This window comes from Peromyscus californicus, unplaced genomic scaffold, assembly GCF_007827085.1.
Source record: "Peromyscus californicus insignis strain IS unplaced genomic scaffold, ASM782708v3 Scaffold_2__1_contigs__length_46816999, whole genome shotgun sequence".
NCBI lineage: Eukaryota > Metazoa > Chordata > Mammalia > Rodentia > Cricetidae > Peromyscus > Peromyscus californicus.
The window spans coordinates 37,984,808-38,005,892 of NW_026294540.1; the positions used below are offsets into that span (position 1 = coordinate 37,984,808).

General features: G+C 50.0%; 1 protein-coding gene across 4 annotated transcripts in view; it reads right to left on the bottom strand.

The window, feature by feature from the left end:
• Nucleotides 1–932: 932 nt before the first annotated feature.
• Smurf1 (SMAD specific E3 ubiquitin protein ligase 1) overlaps nucleotides 933–21,085 on the bottom strand; it is a 99,910-nt gene continuing 79,757 nt past the window's right edge. The window contains exons 8-19 of one of the 4 annotated variants that reach the window (XM_052754436.1): nucleotides 20,680–20,764; nucleotides 20,310–20,387; nucleotides 19,347–19,493; nucleotides 17,429–17,627; nucleotides 15,119–15,222; nucleotides 11,599–11,713; nucleotides 9,738–9,916; nucleotides 8,649–8,786; nucleotides 7,546–7,666; nucleotides 6,715–6,916; nucleotides 5,154–5,229; nucleotides 933–3,974 (exon numbers count right to left, since the gene is read on the bottom strand). In XM_052754436.1, coding sequence (XP_052610396.1) covers nucleotides 3,875–3,974; nucleotides 5,154–5,229; nucleotides 6,715–6,916; nucleotides 7,546–7,666; nucleotides 8,649–8,786; nucleotides 9,738–9,916; nucleotides 11,599–11,713; nucleotides 15,119–15,222; nucleotides 17,429–17,627; nucleotides 19,347–19,493; nucleotides 20,310–20,387; nucleotides 20,680–20,764 — 1,544 coding nt within the window. In that variant the 3' untranslated portion in view covers nucleotides 933–3,874. Of the gene's footprint in view, nucleotides 3,975–5,153; nucleotides 5,239–6,714; nucleotides 6,917–7,545; nucleotides 7,667–8,648; nucleotides 8,787–9,737; nucleotides 9,917–11,598; nucleotides 11,714–15,118; nucleotides 15,223–17,428; nucleotides 17,628–19,346; nucleotides 19,494–20,309; nucleotides 20,388–20,679; nucleotides 20,765–21,085 lie in introns of all 4 variants that reach the window. The other 3 variants (XM_052754434.1, XM_052754438.1, XM_052754437.1) reach the window with 3 other exon arrangements.

Genomic DNA, 21,085 nt, shown 5'->3' on the forward strand with positions numbered 1-21,085 from the left:
ACAGTCAACCCGAGTCACTTGGCTTTTCAGGGACAGTGACCCAGTCATCTCCAGCTGTGAACTGGAGGCCCAAGACCCCTCTGTGGCCAAAGACACTGCCCTCAGCATTCCCTGGTAGGTGGGGGAGAAGAGGTGTAGATATGGCAAGTGACACCAGCCAGCCACCCTGTCCCTTGAGGTGCTCTGATGAAGCAAGTGTTTGAAAGCTGTGGTTTTTGTGTTCCACTTGTAGTTCCTGTGCTGAAGTTCCAACCTTCGCGACAGTGGACAGGTGAGCCCCAGGAGGGGCTGTGTGAGTACAGCAAGGAAGCATCACTGAGGACGACGATGTGGGTATGGGGCCTCCCAAAGATGCGGATCTGTCCGGGAGGGAAATCTGTTGTGCACAAACCACACTGTCTGCAGTGTCTTCTACAGAGCCGGAAGAGCCCAAGACTCTTCTGGAAAGGAGCAGAGTTCTGACTACAGAGCACTGAGGAGGGGAGCGTCACCGCAGAGGCAGCGAAATGGTGTCTTTGACTTGGGACAGGTTTACCACGATGGACTGTCTTAGTTTTATGAGAAGCATCTGCAGTAGAAGGGTCCTCAGAAGCTAACCCGGCGCACGTTGACCCGGGCTTTCTAGTAGACGCAGATGTTTGTGCACTCTGATTCTGGGCAGCCTTACTCAGCCAAAAGCAGAGAGTGTACAGGGAATTGGCTCGCCAGCTGCTGTGGCCGGCAGAGCACCGGAGAAGGCAGAGTGTCCCACCTCCAGTCCGAGGTGGCGGGACAGACTCAACTGTACTTTCTGTGGAAGCCCTGCTGTTTCCATTTGTTCCCCCAAACCCTAACTCTGCCTCTTTTCCTCAGAGCCTGGACCAACTGCGGGTGAGACTACATACATCAGAATCTTGTTACCACATCAAAGTCACAGACGTCAAAAAAAAAAAAAAAGTAAAGTCGTGAGTTTATTGCATATGTAACAAAATGAACCTGACCTCCCGGGTCCAGCCTGCTCTACAGTCAATGTTTTGTGTTTCCAGCTGGTTCCACAACTGCATTAAATAGAACTAGCATTTCTTTAAATACTTTCGATTCTGACATAAAACAGAACATTAGTGTACAACTGTCACAAGGAAATGGGCAATAAAAACTGGGAGAGCAACTAGGGTAGCAGCAGCACTTCAAACAGGACCTTACAAAATAAATTAGAATACATTATAAACACATTTTAAAAATCCACACTGTTTCAGAAGGCTGCCATGTGGCCCCACCTGGCTGCAGTAGGGTGGGGCCTTTTCTCTGCGGAAGGTCAGTCCAGGGTCCACCCATCCTGAACTTGACCGTGTGGCCAAGCCAGTGTAGGGGTCAGCATCCCATCTTGTGGCAGACTCTCCTAACAGAAAGCAAGAGATCGTGACCCACTGCCACCCCGTCGCTGCAGCCTGGCACTTCTTCTGAAGCACTGTGGAGCAGAGTGGTGTTCGCTGCGTCCCTGAGTGTGGCTGCTGGCCGCTGGTGAGGGGAGCCTGGAGAGCGGGGCTCCTGAAGCATCTGGGTGACATGGCAACGGTGGATCATCTGAGGCCACCAGGAGGGGTGACAATCGAGATCTTACATGAAAGGGCTTCATCCAGACCCAAAGCAGGGCAACAGGAGCTCTGCCGTGGGCCGGCCTTGCAGTGTCCTTTGAGGAGCTTCAGAAGGGCCTAACCATGGTAGACAGACAAGGAGATGCAGCGGTACCAACAAAGGACGGTGCTACGCAGACAGATGCACCTGGGGGAGGCTGTGACACTCAGAACCGCAAAGGGGGAACCCACAGGCAATGCAAGCAGACAGACTTAGAAGCCTTAGTGGGTGGTCTATGTGCCTACTACCACAGTCGGCCCAAGGGCCCAACCTCGATCTTCCTCAAAGGACACCTGACACGGGACTCCTAAGGCTTGTCCCCCATCACTCCAACTCAACACTCCTGCCGCACATCTCCAAAGCACAGGACCCTGGTTTCCTTCATCGCTGCAGACTGGCACAGTGCGACAGCAACAAGCAGGGTTTCCAGTCTCCAGAGAATGTCACTCTGCGGGGTCTGGCTGGTTCCCATGGACTGGCTGCAACTAAGGGCACAGGCTTCCTCACACTTTTAAATACTCCGAGTCACAAGGGAGCTGGGTTGTAGAACACCCTTGGAAGCATTAAGGTAGATGAAATACAGAAGCCCTACTGGGGCAAGGCAGAAAATCGAGAGACTGATAAGGCCCCAATCTGGCCTGGATGGTGGGACGGATTCCGCTTTTGTGCAGTGAGGTCTACCAAGCATCCTTTCTGTCCCCAAACCACGAACCCTAGAGTTTGGCTGACTCACACTCTGCAGTACCAGTGGCCACCGAGCTGGGTAAACCTCTTGGGGTAGGGTGTGTATGACCTGTGAATCCAGCCTCCCCCAGTCACTTGGGAACTGCTTCCAGAGCAAGCTGGACAGAAGCAGCAGGAAAAGGAGGGAAGACACTTCCCACCCCTAGCCTGAGGGTAAGCAATGAAAAGAACACAAAAGCCAAGTGGCCCAACAGGACCTTCCTCATCATCCCACACACAACTTGAACTCATGGCTGAACCTGAACCCCGGTACCAATGAAATGTCTTGCTAATGAATTACCCTGTTCTTGCCCCCACCACAAACAAAAATGACAAAACCACACATGGACAACCGGCTGCTGCTCTGCCTTCCACCAGAGTTCAGCTGCCTGAATCCAGCCCCTCTGTTGAAAGAGTCACCGCTTCGGAACACTTGTGCAAATTGGAAATGGTGTTAAAGACATGGCGTTAGGCTGGCTTTGGCCTTGCTCATCAGAAGACGAAGACTGAGCAAGCAAATTAAGTAGAACTGTTAGCATCACCATTGCCACTGGGGAAGAGGGCCATGTCGGGAGGTAGAGCCCCCACCCTGTTACCACAGGCTCCATCACACCCTGCTTTGTGCATAGCACCAACCCTGGGGAGCTGCATCAGGGGACCCCAGGTCAGCGGCCTCTCCTGCTGTCCCATCCAGTGGCTGTGGTGACAACAGTGGTCTGTTAGTTTAGCTCTTAGCAATCCCCATGTGAAAGTCCGTTAGCATATCATCAAGACAGTCAGGAGCCTCCAGTCCCCGGCACGGGAGTCGAGCTGGACCCAGGGGGATCTGAGCCTGGTTTTGGTCATTCTTTGATTAGCTCCATGACGTGTGAGAATTTCAAACTGGGTAGAGAACACAGCAGATGGGACTTTTAAAGATTTCCCCCTTGTGCAAAACCATCTTTTCGGCCAAGATACCCTGAAAAGAAATCCCTGGGCCTCCAGTGAAGGCTACTCCGATTCCTTTACCTCTCAAAGGGGAAAGACATTCTGCCTCAAGCTTCCTGCCTTGGTGGAATTCCAGCAAGCATACACTGTGCAGTTATTTCCTGCTTAGAAATCCACGTGCTATCTGGACAGGCTGCTAGCTGGATGTCTGGAATTTGAGCTTAGTAAGCTGTCGGCAGCTGCTGAACTTGAAAAGGGCCTTGAGGCTACATTGAGAGGGAGAGCTGGTACAGAAACCATGCAAACCCTCAGGGGCCCAGCTTGGCCCTGACCATGCCCACTATGCCAAGGAGGCTGAGGGCGAAACCTGGCTGCGTTTTATTGGATGGGTGATGGAAGGGTGGGCGAACTATAATAAAGGAGGGATAAATGGGTGGGAGCCACCTATTAAAGTCCCCTGGCTTGCCCTCCCCAAAGGAGGAGGGAGACGAGCTTTTTCCCTCGGGTTTCTGGAATCTCAGGCCTCAGCCCGCCATGCGGGAGGCGTGCAGACGCCATATGCTTTGGGTCTGGTGGTTGTGAGTGCGACTCTGCTGCCACTGGCCACTCTTCACTCCACAGCAAAGCCACAGGTCTCCTCGACTGCTGTCAGCAGCTTCTCATAGAGCTTCTCATAGGACTCATAGGGGGGGATGTCAATCCGGTTAAAGCTGGAAAAGACAAAGGACCAGAGTCACTGCTGGGGTCACTCGTCTTCAGCACAGTGGGGCGTGGGGCAGAAGGTGGTGTCCCATCTGTGGCTGGGAGGAGCCCTATTAAGTTCTGAACACACACATGCTTCATGTTTCAACCCAAGTTTGTTTTTTGTTTTTGTTTGTTTGTTTGTTTGTTTCTTCCAGTCAACCTACAGCAAAATCTCAAGTTCTACAAACTCAAAATAGAAACTTGGGCACTTACTGCTCATTGCTTTGTCTCCGGGTGTGAATTCTCTACACTGGGAATGGCTGGCCTGTGGTGTGCACTGGTGACCATCTGGTCACCAATCCCCTACTAGAGCATGCTGGGTCTCAAAAGCCAAAGAATGCCAAATCCTGGGAAGATGAGATGGACCCTCCAACCTTCCCACTCAAGATTTCTGGGGGAGACTCATTTCAAGTATTTGTGGAAAGAGACACATCTACTGTCTCATAGTAATTTTAAAAACCAATAAACGAAAGCAGTGGCCGATGAAAACAGTGAGAGCCAGGAATGGTGTGAGAAACTGGGTAAAGGGTGCACTCTTCTTTCAGATTTTTCATCTAGATCTGAGATGCTAGGCTACCGAAGGACAGAAGCCACACACACTCACTCTAAAGGAACACATGCCAGATCATGCTGAGGCAATCTTGGTGTCCTAGGATGTGTTAGCCCATCTTGCAGATGTGAACAAAAGTCGGGATAGACATAAATCATCCACTCCAAACTTCATCATTAGGCAACAGGTGAACCTTCTGTCCTATCATGTAGCATCCCCACAACCTTGGAAACTAGTATCCTGAAGGAGAGCTAATGATTCTGAGACAGTAGCTTTAAACTACCAAGTAACCAATCCACTGTGGAGAACATTTTCAATAAAGTTTTGAGAAGGAAGGTGTGCCATACTCAGTTAACAGTGACTGCCTCTTTCTGATGGGTGTGCACACACACACAGGGCACCCAGGGCACCCACGAGCCTGCAGGCCACACTCACAGGCAGTGTTCAGTACAGCTTTAACTGCTCTGTATCACAAAGCAACGACACCCTGGGATCTGCTGACTCAAGTACCCGTCTCATTGGAGCCTAGGGTGGGATCTGAGGCTCTGCTGAAGACGGCATGAAGGACGCACGACCCCACAGTGGCCAAGCTTACCAGGTATGAGCCTTGGGTAAGTTGTCTGTGTTGGCGTCTATCAGGTGGATGGTGAAGAGTCGGGGCCCTGCCGCGCCTGTAGAACCTTACAAGACAACATTCTAGTTAATGAACTTCACAGACAAAGCCTGGGGGTGCCTGGCCAGGAAGCCCTGTGGCAGTGTGACTCATTCCTGAACCCCAGGTACTTAGAGCCCCTACATATACATCATGGCTGGGAACCTCTTTGGGGGGTAGCTGAGGCAGGACGGTTTGTCTCCACACTTTAGCTGACAGGAAGCACCAGCCACTGGACCTTCCCGACTGCAGTCTTCCTGGATGCTTAGGGCTTTTCCTGACCACTTGCTGCAGAAGTCAGCGAGGCCACGAGTACGTGTTGTGCTGATAGGTGCGTTACATACTCCTCAGCAGGGCAAAGGCTGGCAGTGCTGAGGCAAGTTACTGAAAGGGCAGTGTTGCCTAATGGGTTGGGTACTAGCCACTCAGCACCTGCCCCGTGTGCCTCTAGTTGAATGCCTTGCTCTAAGGGGCATTCATTCCTCTCTCCCATGGGACCAGTCACTCCAGGACCGGATGGGGACTCTGTCCTATCCCTGGCTCACACCCAAGCCCATCTGGTCTTGGATAATATTAGTAAGACCCTTGTGACAGCAGGGGTTTTTCTCAATGAGACCATTTGGTAAGCAGGCCTGCTGTAGGGAAGAAGTTGGAGATAAGGAAAGAAGGGTGTGGGGTCACAAAAATCTGAACCTCCACAAAAACTCCCTACCAAACAACTGTTTTTTCCTTAGCGGGCAGAGAATAAATCCCATGTCCTCAGTATGCCTTAGTTCATCACAGTGTGAGGACTGCGAGCCCTGCTCTGGCCGTCCACTCGGTGCGGGAGGAGCAGAAGGCCAGGCTTAGCAGATCACTAGTAGCCGGTGCTGAGAGAAAGTGCAGACCACTTCCGAGTCTGGGCTGCTGGGGAGGAACCCTGCCATTCCTGTGAGCCTCGGCAGTCCTGCCTCACTACGGAACTAAGGTGGACTCAGTCTCTCAAGGCCAGTGAAGACTCCACATTTGTAGCAATCCTAGAATGTTTACACTCAGGTGTCCTCCCTCTGACTCTTCACCAAGCCCCAGAGGTCAGTGTTAGGTGGATCCATCTTGGGTTGTGGACACCAGAGTTTAGCCCCTGCTGCTCCTGGATTTTTTTTTTTTTTTTTTTTTTTTTTTTTGGTTTTTCGAGACAGGGTTTCTCTGTGTAGCTTTGCGCCTTTCCTGGAACTCGCTTTGGAGACCAGGCTGGCCTCGAACTCACAGAGATCCGCCTGGCTCTGCCTCCCGAGTGCTGGGATTAAAGGTGTGCGCCACCACCGCCCGGCTGCTCCTGGATTTTTAAAGAGACCTTGGGACCCACAGGCCCAAAGTGGACTGCAGTGTGACCCTCCACCTGCCAGACACCACAGTGCCACCGAGGGCCACCATCATTCTCTAGTGGACAGCTTGCTTCTGCAGCCAAGGACAGAACACAGCAGTTAAAGCCCTCAGGGAATGGCCCTGACTCCACATCAGTCACCTTGCAGAGCCTTGAAACCCTGGAGAGGAACTCGTGTGGATCCCGTCACGAACTGCAGAAGTCTGGCCCTCCTCTCTTCATCGAAGGTCTCCACTGCCTGCCAGAACCACCTGACGATGTTGCTGTCGGCCACACAATGCTTCAGGCGTGTGTTCGACTTCCAGTCATTCAGGTCTATCTTATCAAGCCCACCTATTATCAGCTGGGGAAAGGCATCAGGCTGGATGTTAAATCTAAAATGCCTAAGACACTGCCCCCCCACAACCCCCAAGACTCCTCCTACTCAAGAAGCACTGACAGTATAACTCCCAAGCCAATCAACCTCCTCTGGGCTGCAAATGGAGCAGCTCCCAGTGGGCTGATACCCCCAAACCTCAGGGGTGAGTTTGCTCTGAACCAGGGAAGAGTGACTGGGAATGGCCGACAGGGCAAGAACTCAATAGGCCGTGTGGGGAGAGAGGGGACATGCGGCATGCTCTCCACTTGTTTAAAAGCTTGTTCTAAACTCCAAAGCTCCCAGTCTCACAGTGGGCAAATGCCTATGAGAACAATCTGGAAGGCATAGGCCACTTGGCACCAGCAGAGACTGCAAGGAATGAATGAGTCACTGTCCAAGTCCATGACAATGACATGTTCTTAATCTATTAACAGCCAGAATGGAAAGCAGAGAACTGAGCTGGTGGAGGCCTGGTGCAAAGCAGAGGCTAGAGATCCTGAAAATCTAAGGCACAGACAGCACCCAGTGTGTGACAAGACAGCTGAGATGCCCTCCGTGTCCCAACACCAAGCCTGTGGTCTCACTGTCTGAGGCCCAGGATACCCAGCACTTACCTCTAGTTCCTTCTGATCAAAGGGCTTCAGTAAGTGTTGGGGAATGAGTTCATTAAACCCTTTCTGAAGCGCTAGAAACTGGGCTTCGATTCCTCTCATAAACCTCCAGTTCACATACAACCTGAAAGGAAAGCCAGACACTGGAGGCGACTGGGGAGAGGCCATGAAAGCACTGTGTCCCCCCGTGGCTGATGCAGCTGTGAAAATACATCAAATGTGGGGTGAATGGAGAACCTGCCAAGTGGATGCCAGCCCGCTCCTGCCTCCCTGGCCGCTCTCAGTTCGCCTGTCTGGTCTTCTCTTGAATTACTACTATTATTCTAAGCGTATGCATGTTCTCCTTGCACATCTGCATCGTCTGTGTGCCTGGTGCCCATGGAGGCCAGAAGAGTGTTGGAGCCCCTCAAACTGGTCACAGACAGCTGTGAGCCAGCGTGTGGGCGCTGAAGAAGAGCAGCCGGTGCTCCCGACCACCGTGTCATCACCTCAGCCCCTTCTGTTCTCTTTTTGAGACAAGGTTTCATGTGGCCCAGGCTGGCCTTAAACTCACTGGCCTGCAACTCCTGCTGACTTAGAGCTTCTGAGTGTCGGGGTTAAGGTCTGTCCCATCCCACCCGGCTCTTCCATCCTCCCCTCCCTACTCTAGTCCCTGGAGAAAGGGTCTATGGAGCCCAGAATGGCCTGGAACTACTCCTGTGTCAGCCTCCCAAATGCTGAATGAAAGGTCTGTACCACATACCATGCTACACCCAGCCTGTCTATCAAGTTACAAATGAACCAGTTCTGATAGTCTGGTTTTTTACAAAAAAGGCAAGGGGGCTTAGTGAGACCTGCCAGAACTAAGATTTCAAAGAGGGTCTTGCAAGGCATGCGTGACAGTGTGACACACGCACAGTTCTCAACTGCCAGTGCACATAACTATCCCTCAGGCTGGAATTGGAATGAGGAGTGGACTCCTTGGACATGCTGGCAGCCACTGCTGACCCTAGCTTGCCACCTCTCTATCCAGAGCTGAGCTGTTACACGGAGTCTTTCTTACAGACGCTCCTGACACCACCTTCTGCTCACTCCAGGCCACCACTCAAGCCAGCCCTGCATATTACCGGACATATTCCTTCTTGTTCTCCTCAGTGACGGGTACATTTCTGCCATTGGGTTTCAGTTCATGCTGAAGGATCCGCCCAAAAGCATTGTGCTCCACGCAGAAGGTATGGTCCAGCACTGGTGTGATGTCATTCTCTCTGTGGACACAGGCAAAGGCTATGTCAGAGAGTTCCGGGGGCTGTGCCGGACAGCTGGCAGACACAGCTCAGTCCCTGTCTTTAGGATTCTCATTCGTGGGGGTGGGGAGGCCACTCTTAGCCTGTGACACCAGGGGACATGAGGCCTAATTGCTCTGGGAGCTGAGTCTGGGAGGAGGCAGCTTGTGAAGAGGCAGCAGAGTCAAAAGGACTCAAGCCAGGGAAATAAGGCTTCTCCTTCTCAGGGCAGTCTTCCTTTCAAAGGCATCTGCTCCCACAAAAAGCACTTGAAATGTCAGACTGTCTTTTTATCTGCCCTACTTCTTGACAACCTGAACAGGAGTCCCCACAGGAAGCCCCGCCCCCAGCCCTGATGGTGGAGCAAGCAAAGCCAAGGAAGACGTCCCAGACCAGACTCCACAAAGCAACTTCCCTGGCCCGTCAGGCCTGGGTCTTCACAGAAACAACCAAACCACACTTCATCCTGTTCCTACCACCCTGCAAAACATTTTGGTTAACTCTGAAACAAAGGTAACTAAATATTAAGTTTGTTTTGATACTTCCTCTTGCCTTCTACAGATCTCCTGAGAAACTGGAGATGCTTGCTGTGTGCTCTTTTCTCTCTCTCTCTCTCTCTCTCTCTCTCTCTCTCTCTCTCTCTCTCTCACACACACACACACACACACACACCTATTTGTAATCAAACCTTAATAAATAACAAAACAAACCAGCTTGTGAAAAGAAACCTGCTAAGCATCATTAAGAATATGTCAGTTAAGAAATTTTGTTACATCTGTTTTGTTAATTTGAAATTGCAACCCAATGCTTGTCATTGCTATAGTTAAGTTTTGTTACTCTATTTAGTTTCATACCTATTCCCCCAAAAGCATGTGCACACACAACAATCCCGTCAGGAGCTCTGGGGCTGTGGGACAGGATGGTAACACTCACAGAATCCACACCAAGCTCTTGTGCAGTTCTGGGTCCACTGACTCCAGGTCTGACAGCTGGATGGGTTTCCCCAGGAGCTGCTTGTAGAACGGAACTGTGAAGCCCCCATTGATGTAGTGTCCATGGAACACAGCCAGACCCATGATGCGGCCCACAAAGTGGAAGTAAGACAGATGGTCCTGTAGGGGGCACCAGAGAACAGCGAGTCATTAGGAAGCCGAGCTGCTGGGATGGCCACAGGCTTCCCGCACGCACGGACTCTGTCAGCTGCCCCGTCAACCACCTGTGGCCAGACAAGATAAGGCTGCCATTTAGCCACAGGTTCACAGGGCACTTTTTTTTTTTTTTTTTTGAGACTCACTTCTAACTTGGGTGGGATTGGTACTGGCAATCCTCCTGCCTCAGCCTCCAGAGTACTGGGATGACAGGTGTACACCACCGTACCCTAGCACTAACACTGTGTGTGTGGAGGTCTACTGTCTCTCCCTGAGAACTCAGCCTGGTACAGAATGAAGATGTGGAGACTTCCCCACAATTGAGAAGGCCTTCTCTCCCCCAGCTGGAGTGGTTCTGGTTTCTAAGTAGAGAAGATTCATGTTTCTACTTCCAGCTCTAAATTAAAATCACCTCAGAAAACTTGTCAAACTTAACTTCCGAGACGGATGAAGGTTTACTCGTGTGTGTGCGTGTGTGTGTGTGTGTGTGTGTGTGTGTGTGTGTGTGTGTGTGTGTATGCAGGTGCACACACATGTGTGCGCCAAAGCCCAAGGTCCCCATCATCCCTCAGGTGCTGTCCACTGGTTTTTTGAGCCAGGATCTTTTTTTTTTTTTTTTTTTTTTTTTTTTTTTTTTTGGTTTTTCGAGACAGGGTTTCTCTGTGTAGCTTTGCGCCTTTTCCTGGAACTCACTTGGTAGCCCAGGCTGGCCTCGAACTCACAGAGATCCGCCTGGCTCTGCCTCCCGAGTGCTGGGATTAAAGGCGTGCGCCACCACCGCCCGGCTTAGCCAGGATCTTTTATCGAACCTGGATCTTACAGATCAGGTGGGCCAGCCAGCGAGCGCCAGGGATCACCCATCTCCACCTGCCTGGTGCATGCACTACCATACCTAGCTTTGGCGGCGGCGGGTGGGGGGTGGGGGTGGGGAGGGGTTAAGGGGTTGTTTGGTTTTGTAGTTCTCTTTACATAGCCCTGGGTGTCCTGGAACTTGCTCTGTAGACCACACTGGCCTCGAACTCACACAGATCCACCTGCCTCTGCCTCCAAGTGCTGGGATTAAAGGTGTGCACCACCACTTCCCGGCCACAATTGGCTTCCTTTGTGGGTTCTGCAATCTGACTCAGGTCTTCATGCTGGTGTGGATGAACCATCATCCCAACCACAGGTTTACTCATACTTGAATTCTCTAGTAGAGCTAGTCCCCAATTCCAACTCTGTGGCCTGGTGACACTGGGAGTGGTCCCACAGAAGTCCTCATGGTCTTAGACCCATCCATGGACATGTCTCTCACACCTGCCACGTGTTGAATGCTCACACTGGTGGCCTGAAGAGCTAATTATGGAACTTTTCCAATTTTGATCAGAGCATGGACTTGGTAACCTGACTCTTAAGATGATATCAAAACCAAAAACACATGATCATTACCAAACCAGAGTGTCCCCAAAGGGTGACAGCTGAGAGCCACAGCCCAGCCCCTGACAGACAGCAGGCCCCTGATCTAAACTTGGTTGAAATCAGGTCCTACAAGTCAGTGCTCCCACCTCTGCCTGAGCTCTCCTCAGCATCATCTCTTAAGTCACCAAGTACCGGGGGAAACCAGATTTGCCTCAAAAACTCCAGCTGGAGTCACTGGGAACACTCACAGGGTTGACGGAAGAATCTGGGTTGATTTGCAGTGTGTAAATATTGTCCGTGGAATACTGGAAGAGTCCATAATACGGATTCAGCATTTCATGGCACAACAAATACAGCCACTCCCTGGGAACAAAACAACACAGCTCACATGTATCAGTTTCATTTCAGCTAACAGTATCGTTTTCAGGCTTTTTTTTTTTTTTTAAGATGTGTGTAAATGTATGCTACATGCATACATGCAGTGCCCAAGGAGGCCAGAAGAGGGCATCGGATCCCCTGGAGCTGAAGTTAAAGGAAACTGTGAGGTGCTATGTGGATGCTGGGAACCAAGGTCAGGTCCTCTGCAGGAACAGGAAGTGCTCTTAACTGCTGAACCATCTCTCCAGTTCCAGGTTCTAAGCAGTCTACAGCAAAGAGTTTCATAGAAGGTGAACAGTTCAGGCTCTAGGGAAGCAGAGACTTTATGAACTCTGCCTTTTTAATTTTCCTGCTGAATTCTTACTTTAGGCCATAAACATGGACCATTTTCATTTTTTACGTTTTATTCATGTGCACCTGCTTATGTGTTCGTGCGAAGGGCAGAGGCTGACCTCAGATGTCTTCCTCAACTGCTCCCCAGCTTATTTTTTGAGGTAGGCTGGCCAGTGAGGCCTTGGGAGCCTCCTGTCTCCACTGCGCAAGCTCCAGGGTTAAACCGGCACATGCCACTGTGCTGGGCTTTTGTGTGGGTTCCAAGGCTTGAACTCAGGTCCTCCTGCTTTCAAGGCAAGCACTTTACAGACTGAGCCATCTCCATAACCTATTCATCACTTGTATAATGTAAAAAAAAACTAGATGAATCTAAAAACATTAGCGAATGCTAACAGTTTTAGAAATCTGGTGAGAAGACACTGGTTAACTTATTTTCTAAATTCCTTTAATGCTTGAATCACTTTACTCTTAAAAAAAAAAAAAAAAAATCCCAAACCCAAAGTAGCCAAACACAATAACCACTTCCACTGGGAACTGAACCAAGGCTGTGGTGGGGCTGTGAGGCACGCTGCTGTGGGATGGGGTCAATCCTGCGATACCCGAATGGATGGACCCTGCGACAGCAGCCTCAAATGTTATTGTGGTGTCTGTTACTCTTCAAACAGAAAGGAGGCAGGTTAGCAGAGGCAGCACAGATCAAAGCCATCTGTACAAGGAAGTGGTGGAAATACACAAGAGATACAGACACATCAGACAACACGGCAGAAGATTAATGCTCTCCCAGTCCGACTTCCTGTTACACATCCTCTGGGGACCATGGGCCTTCCTTGGTCTCGGCTACTGGACCTGCTCTTTGTGCGACTCTTTAAACACTCCTCCCTCATCTGGTCAAGAGCACAGGAGAGCAGGGGCCGAGCAGATGCTGTGATGTGCAGCTGCACCCAGAACCCAGGTCACCAGAGTCCCCAGGTCTGGTGGCTACTGAACAACTGCATGTCCTACAGAGCACACAGGGGGAGCTGGGAGGCTCCAGTGAGAGGACTTAATTACACATCAGATGTATCTGCTTAGGTCTTCATTTTATAACTGATTACAATGGAATTCAATAAACCAGTGTGGTATATAGTAACTTAGAACCCCCACACACACCCCATAATAAACTAGTGTAATATACAGTAACTTAGACCCCCCCACACACACCCCATAATAAACTAGTGTGGTATACAGTAACTTAGAAAACACCACACACACACACCCCATAATAAACTAGTGTGATATACAGTAACTTAGACCCCCCACACACACCCCATAATAAACTAGTGTGGTATACAGTAACTTAGAAAACACCACACACATACCCCATAATAAACTAGTGTGATATACAGTAACTTAGACCCCCCACACACACCCCATAATAAACTAGTGTGGTATACAGTAACTTAGAAAACACCACACACACATACCCCATAATAAACTAGTGTGATATACAGTAACTTAGACCCCCCCCCCACACCCCATAATAAACTAGTGTGGTACACAGTAACTTAGAAACCCACACACGCACCCCATTGCCTTTAAGCACTGAAGCCAAGGTAAGGAGCCCTGCAGAAAGAGAAAGAAGAAAGGAAAGAGATGGGAAAAAAGGCAGACAAGAGGAGACGCCATGAGGAACAGACTCCTGTGCACTGCAGGGATCCACGGGGTCATTCCAGCACTGGGATCTGGCCAGGAACTAAACAGTTTCCCATCAAGTGTAGCTACTGTTGGGGGCACAGACAGGAGAAAAATTCCGTCCCACAATGTTCCACAGGGAGAGGCCAACAAGTGGCCGGGACCACAAAGCAGATGCAGCTTCAGCTGAGAGGGACAAAGGAACAGATCTCTAAGGAGATGGCTGCAAAGTGCTGTCCCGGGGATTTTCAAGTTTATAGGGACAAGGAAGACAAGCCTGGTTTTAAAAAGAAGACAGGTGTGGTGGTTCACACCTGTAATTCCAGCACTCAACAGGCTGAGGCAGGAGGATTACCTTAGGTTCAAGACCAGTCTATGCTATGTATTGAATTCTGGGATAGGGAAATGAGAAGGAAGGAGAATTTTGGAGGGAAGAGAAAATATAGAATTCACAGACAAATTCTAAAGGGCTAAATAGTATTCTTAATTTAAGAGAGGAGGGGCTGGAGAGACGGCTCAGTGGTTAAAGAGCACTCACTGCTCTTCCAGGGCACCTGGGTCTGACGCCCAGCTCCCACAGCAGCTCAGTAACTCCACTCCCAGGGGAATCTGATGCCCTCTTCTGGCCTCTGTGGGTATTGCATGCCATGGTGCTTAGACACGCAGGCAGACAAAACCACCTCACATAAAGTGAATTAATCTTTAAAAAGAGAAGTGTTTCAGAGACGCTCGAGTAGCAGAAATGAAAAACTGAAGGCAGCCCAATATCAGAGCAGAAGTTAAGCTTTCCCTTTACTGCCCAGAGTCTGTGTCTATGGCCAGATCCCTACATCAGGAGGTAGCAGCCTGAACCTAATTGCCTCAATGATACCAGATGCCTCTTGGAACAAACATTAAGAGTTAGGATAGGAAGCCCTTGTCTCAAACGTGAAAAAGACCAGGCAGGAAAGGGAGGCTTGTCATTATTCTTTTTAAATTTACTGTAATTTTTCCAACCAGAATGCTAGCATCTTGTAAAATTCCCTCGATAAAAGCACAATTTATACGTATGTCCCACCCTCATGCTGCAATGAGAAAAGCCAGACTGCCTCCATGTTAAGTCCAGGAGCGGCCCTTGACGTTCTGTGTTCAGACACATGAGGTGAAGAAGGAGTGTGCTTCAAAGTGTAATCCTGACTATACCAAGTAAACAAAGTGACACTCATATATTTTCTAACTGGTGACATCAGCAGCTCCAGTCAGCAGGAGCAGCCTGAGTGCCCCATGGGCACAGTGGGGCAGGGCACACTCCACTGGCACGTGACAAGTGAAGGGTAAATTAATTCCCTGAAATGCAGCTACAACGACCTAAGACTCACGTGGGGAGGGGATAAATGAGCAGCTCACCGTGCCACTCCACCGTAGTCCAGACCTTCCTCCCCTCGGAACTTAACCATGAGGCGCTTCTTCAGGTCTTTCGGCCGCATCTTCATGATCTGCCGATAGGACTCCTATGCATCAAAGCCACAGGTTCAGAGAGAAAAATTGGGGGGGCACTGGGAATGGAATCCAGGGTGCTGCAACATACTAGACAAGTCCACCACTGAGCTACACCCCAGCCCCTCACTGGGGAGTTCTAGGCAGGTGCTCTACCACTGAGTCACACCTCAGCCCCTCACTGGGGGATTCTAGGCAGGGGCTCTACCACTGAGCCACACCCCAGACCCTCACTGGGGGATTCTAAGCGGGTGTTCTCCCACTGGGTCACACCCCAGCCCCTCACTGGGGGATTCTAGGCAGGGCTCTACCACTGAGCCACACCCCAGCCCCTCACTGGGGGATTCTAGGCAGGGGCTCTACCACTGAGCCACACCCCAGTCCCTCACTGGGGGATTCTAGGCAGGTGCTCTACCACTGAGCCACACCTCAGCCCCTCACTGGGGGATTCTAGGCAGGTGCTCTACCACTGAGCCACACCCCGGCCCCTCACTGGGGGATTCTAGGCAGGTGCTCTACCACTGAGCCACACCCCGGCCCTTTTTCACTATTGCATTTTGAGATAGGTTCTCACCAAGTCTCCCAAACTGGAAAACTGCCTCAGGTGGTAATTTCTGCCAAGTGTCTCCAGGGGTGGGCAGAGTGAAGCCCAAACAAAGCTAAGGTTTTACCTCCTAACCCATGTATCTTGTGGAAAAGGGCCTAACCATGTAGTAATTTTGACTGCCAGGAACTGGTACGGGGTGAAACCACTTTCCTTCCTGTCCCCAGAGACAAGTCTGGGGCTCAATGGCCACGTGTTACTCTGAGAAAGAAGTGCCCCCGCTCTGGAAGGAATGAGTAGGTATGAGGAGAACACCCCAGCTGAGAAATGATCTACATCTGCTCAGGGTCAGCTGGGATCCCAGCCCTGAGCGACCAGATTCTGCAGAGCTCTGTGTTCTCCCCCCAGAAACCACTGAGCACTTAAAACCTGTCATAGTGGAAATGCAATTCCACTCTGCGCGAGCCTTGGTCCCTACAAACCCTGCATCTTACTAAACAGTAAAATTGATCTCTCGGGGGGAAAAAATCTTTGCTAGCCATATTAATCTCAAAGGATTCATACATACACTATACGGAGAACTCAAAAAAACTACATGGGGAGTCCAATTCATCCATCAGAATGGTAGACATTAAGAAAAAAAACTGCTGTTGAGAACGTGGACAGAGGGAATGCTCACACACAGCTGGTGGGAGTGCAAGCTAGTCCAGGCACCATGGAAGTCAGTCTGGAGGTTTTTCAACACACTACAGCTGCATCTACAATGTGACACGCATGTACTTCAGAGCACTTTAAGGGTTACATAATAAGTCATCAATGCTCATCCACCACAGCTAAGCTATGGAACAAACCTAGGTGTCCAAAAACGGCAATGGATAAAGAATACGTAGTATGTATAGACACTAGAAATTTTTTATCTGTAGAATAAAGTTATGTTGTTTGCAGAAAAGTGGGAGCAACCAGAGATAATGATAGTGAATAAATTAAGCCTGTCTTAGACAAAAATCACGTTTTCTCTCATATATAAGATTCTTAAATTTTATAGATACATAAAATCATATATGTATCTGTGAACATGTTTAGGGGAGGGTAAGAAAATGGAGGGTAGGGGCTGGGAGGCATAGGAATGGTATGAAAGTACCCTTATGTAACTAACTACCTTGTATACTGAATATCCACAATGAAAAAAATCTTTCAAGACAGGGTTTTGAGCTGGGCAGTGGTGGCACACGCCTTTAATCCCAGCACTCGGGAGGCAGAGCCAGGCGGATCTCGGTGAGTTCGAGGCCAGCCTGGGCGACCAAGTGAGTTCCAGGAAAAGGCGCAAAGCTACACAGAGAAACCCTGTCTCGAAAAACCAAAAAAAAAAAAAAAAAAAAAAAAAGACAGGGTTTCACTGTATAGCCCTGGCTGTCCTGGAACTTACTCTGTAGCCCAGGCTGGCCTCAGACTCAGAGAGATCCCCTGCCTCTGCCTCCCTAGTGCTGGGATAAAAAGCATGTGCTACCACATCCAGCTACGATAAAAGCTGAACAGAAACAAATCAGTAAAACTGATCCTTCAAATATGAAGCAGAAAGCAGAGTCCACCGAGATGTTGTAAACAGCTAATTTAACACAGACCTCCCTGCTTTTTCCCCAGGGAGCTACACGGTTTAGCAAGACTTAATTCTTTACCTCAAATATTTCTTCTCTGGAAACTTCTATTCGACAATGACCAGCTTGGGGCTGCTGAAGAGAGAGCTCGTGTCTGAGAACTTTGAGCTTCTGGACTAAATCTCTCTCATATCTCTGGGCAGGAAGTTCCTCGTCCTCCATGGAGCCCTCGCTGGGCAACTGCAGTGGCTGGCTGGGCTCCTTGAGTTGGCACTGGTGGCTACATTGAGGAGAAACAGTGTCAATGGACAGGCCAAAGAGCTGCAGGCCAGAGTGCAGCACTGACTCAGGAGACCCCAGCCCACACTGAGGCAGCAGGCTCTTCTAAGGACAGGCCCGCTCAGATGAATGACAGCTGTTGACACCCGGCATCATGCAACATAGGCCTGGGGTACAGTAAAGGAGACACCCCCATTCCAAACAGTCATTTATCTGTGCGATGGCTGTTCCTGGTTGTCAGCTTGACTATGCCTGGAATGAACTAAAACCCAAATGGCTGGGCACACCTGTGAGTTTTTTTGTTTTTTTTTTTGGTTTTTGGAAGACCCATTTCTAATCTGGATCTTTGAGGTGGGAAAATCCACCTTTAATCTGGCCCATACCTTCTGCTGGCAGCCCATATAAAGGGCGTGGAAGAAGGAAGCTTGCTCTCTCTCTCTGCCTGCTTGCTCTTACTCTCAGTAACACATCCATTCCTTCACTGGCATTAGGGCCTACTTCTTGGGATTCCAGCCTATACTGAAGACCAGCTGAGACACCCAGCCTTGTAGACTGAACATCTACTGGACTCTTGGACCTTTTGTTGGTAGACAGCCATTGTTGGACTAGCTGGGCCAAAGCCTGTAACTCACTGTAATAAATGATATTCTCTAAATTTTGTTTCTCTAGAGAACCCTGACTAATACAATCTGCTACATTATTACTGAAAATTACACCAGAAATTGTCTTTGTGCCATGCATCTCTGTGTGTCATTGATACCAACTGGTGTGCTACTGGCAGGGCCTTGGCAGGGATGAACTGAGACTGGACTGGCAGAGGACTTACAGGAGCTCACAGGAAGCCAGGCCGGAAGTGAAGAGCAAACAACCTATGACAGCCAGGGACACCTACTCCTCCTTTTGGTCAAGATTCCCAGCCCCGTTAACTAAGAAGGAAGGTCAGTGACAGGACTTGGGCCACTAGAAACAACGTGGCATTTGTTTTATTCAAGTTTTGCCACTAATGCCAGCCATACTGTAGAGCTATGTGTGAAGCTGTGTCTGTGGGTGGCACAAAAGATCACAGCCATTTCCAAGGCACGAACGCCTGGCACAGGACAAGCCTCTGGCGAACAACAGCAGGCCCTTATAGACTGTGCCCTGTAAGTTTTGCTGGAGAACCTCTTCCTGCCGTCACCTCAGTGGCCTTCACTTGGGCTGCTTGTAGGAAAAGGGTGCCAACAATGCACCTCAGCAACTGCCACGCGAATCTCAGGGTTTAAATTATCTCACGGTCCATCAAATATCTACCCTATTTTGCTTGGGCCCATTGTTGAGCAAACACTGCAGAAGACACATTAATAAACATATTACTGTGGGGCTGGGGGAATGGCTCAGCAAGTCAAGCTCTTGCTTTGCAAGCCTGAGGACCTGAGTTCAGGTCCCCAGCACCCAGGTAAAAACCCAGCTGTGCTCATCTATCACTCTAGTGCTGGGGGCGGAGCCAGGCACATCCCTGGGACTTGCTAGCCAGCTACAAGCCAAAACGGTGAATTCCAGGTCACCCTGCTCAAAAATTAGGGTGGAGAATGATAGAAGAAGAACTCTACATTGACCTATAGCCTCTGCACACATGACACCACTGTTAAGCACTTGCCCCCCCCCCCCCAAACACCAATATTGGTGCAAGGAAGCATCCAGTTATAAAGTAAAGGGGCCAGCAGAGAAGTTAAGGTCTTACGTCATGATGTGGTGAAGCCGTGGGTCTGTAAACTGGGTTGTTCTATTATTGTGATCTACAAAATAGATTCTTCCCGACACTGTACTTCTGACTTCCCAGCCTGGAGGCAGCGGCCCAAGTTCATCGCAGTTCACACTGTTAAGGTCTCTAGCAAAACGGAACACACAGAGAGCTTTATCCCACTGAGAACCAAGGCACAGACCAACACTCAGTGCCAGCAGCCAGAGGTTTCCCGGCAAGGTACCCATGTCCCTGTCACACTGCTAAGCGTGCCAACCCCACTAAGTCCAAACAAACCTCTGGCCTATAAACAGCAGCAGCACCTGGCAGGTAAGGGCAGACCTCTCGAGTGTTCATGTTCACCATAAGGAATTTTTTCCCAGGAACAGCTTTCCTCATACAACAGAAGGGTGCACTAGCAGGAAGCACCTGACCCCCATTAGGAAGCTCTTGGAAATCACTAGTCAAACCAGATGCTTGGTGTAGCAAAGATTCATCCGCTGAAAAGTTCCTGAGGGCCCCACGCTTTCCAGGCTGGGAAGAACACAGAGCATGCACTCAACGGCATGGGGCCCACAACAAGGCACCCCATGTTCAGCAAGTGCTTTCACTCTGGCCCCTTGATAACGTCACTGTGATCTCGTCAGAAGGGACCAGCATGCCTGATCAAAACACTTCAGGGATTCACACAGACGCCGGTCATTTCTTAGGACGCATGCCAAGAGGCAGGCGCCGCATTCATTTGTAGGTAATATTCCCACGCAAATAACAGACCCTGAACTGTATATTCAACACCAAAGACAGGAAGCTGGTTCTCGGGGAACAAATCATGAATAAAAAGGAAAGGAGCATTACCCAAGGTCTGTTAGGCAGTAATGCTACTAAAAAAGGGAAACAGAAAAGGAAAACAGCAAAGAAAGAAAGAAACTTAACTCTGGCACAGGGTGGGGCGGGGTCTCTGACCTGGGCTCGGATGTATGGCCTTGTAGAAGGAATTCGTATAGAAAAGCTTCATCTCCCCCCGGAATGGTCCCCAAGGGACTGAGGCAAGAGGGGCAGTAAAGTAGAAGAGAGAAAGGGTAACAGAGTCTTTATCTTTCCTGTTTCACTTTGTATCAAGGTCAATTTTATGCATTTACAAAAAAGGAGAGAGAGAGAGAGAGAGATCATAGTAGATGGCCACGTGACCATCTTCAAAGGCGACCAAGGCCCACCGTGGTTCCACGCTCCCCAACACATGCCCCTGCCCGGCAAGTCCCAGCCTCCATCTCCCTTCACATAGCACTGTCAGCTTTCATGAGAGGGGCTGGCTCTTCAAGCCTGTGAGGCCTACCTGGGGATCCTGGGGTCATGCCACGTGCTGACTCCAGTCTGCGTGTGCAAAAAGTAAACTTGCCCTTGTACTGTCGTCCTTTGCTCTGCAGGAGAAAGGCATCTGAGTGAGTAAATTCCATTTCCCACTCTAACCCTATTTTCAGACTCTTAAGCTTTTTTATTTTTATTTTATTTAGTGTTTTGACAGAGGTCTTATGATGTAGCCTAAACCAGCCTTGAACTCATGATTCTCCTGCCTCGGTGGCATCCTCGGTGGTGTGACTGGAGGTGCGCACCACTGTACCCTCCTCGGTGGTGTGACTGCAGGTGTGCACCACTGTACCCTCCTCGGTGGTGTGACTACAGGTGTGCACCACGGTACCCTCCTCGGTGGTGTGACTGCAGGTGTGCACCACTGTACCCTC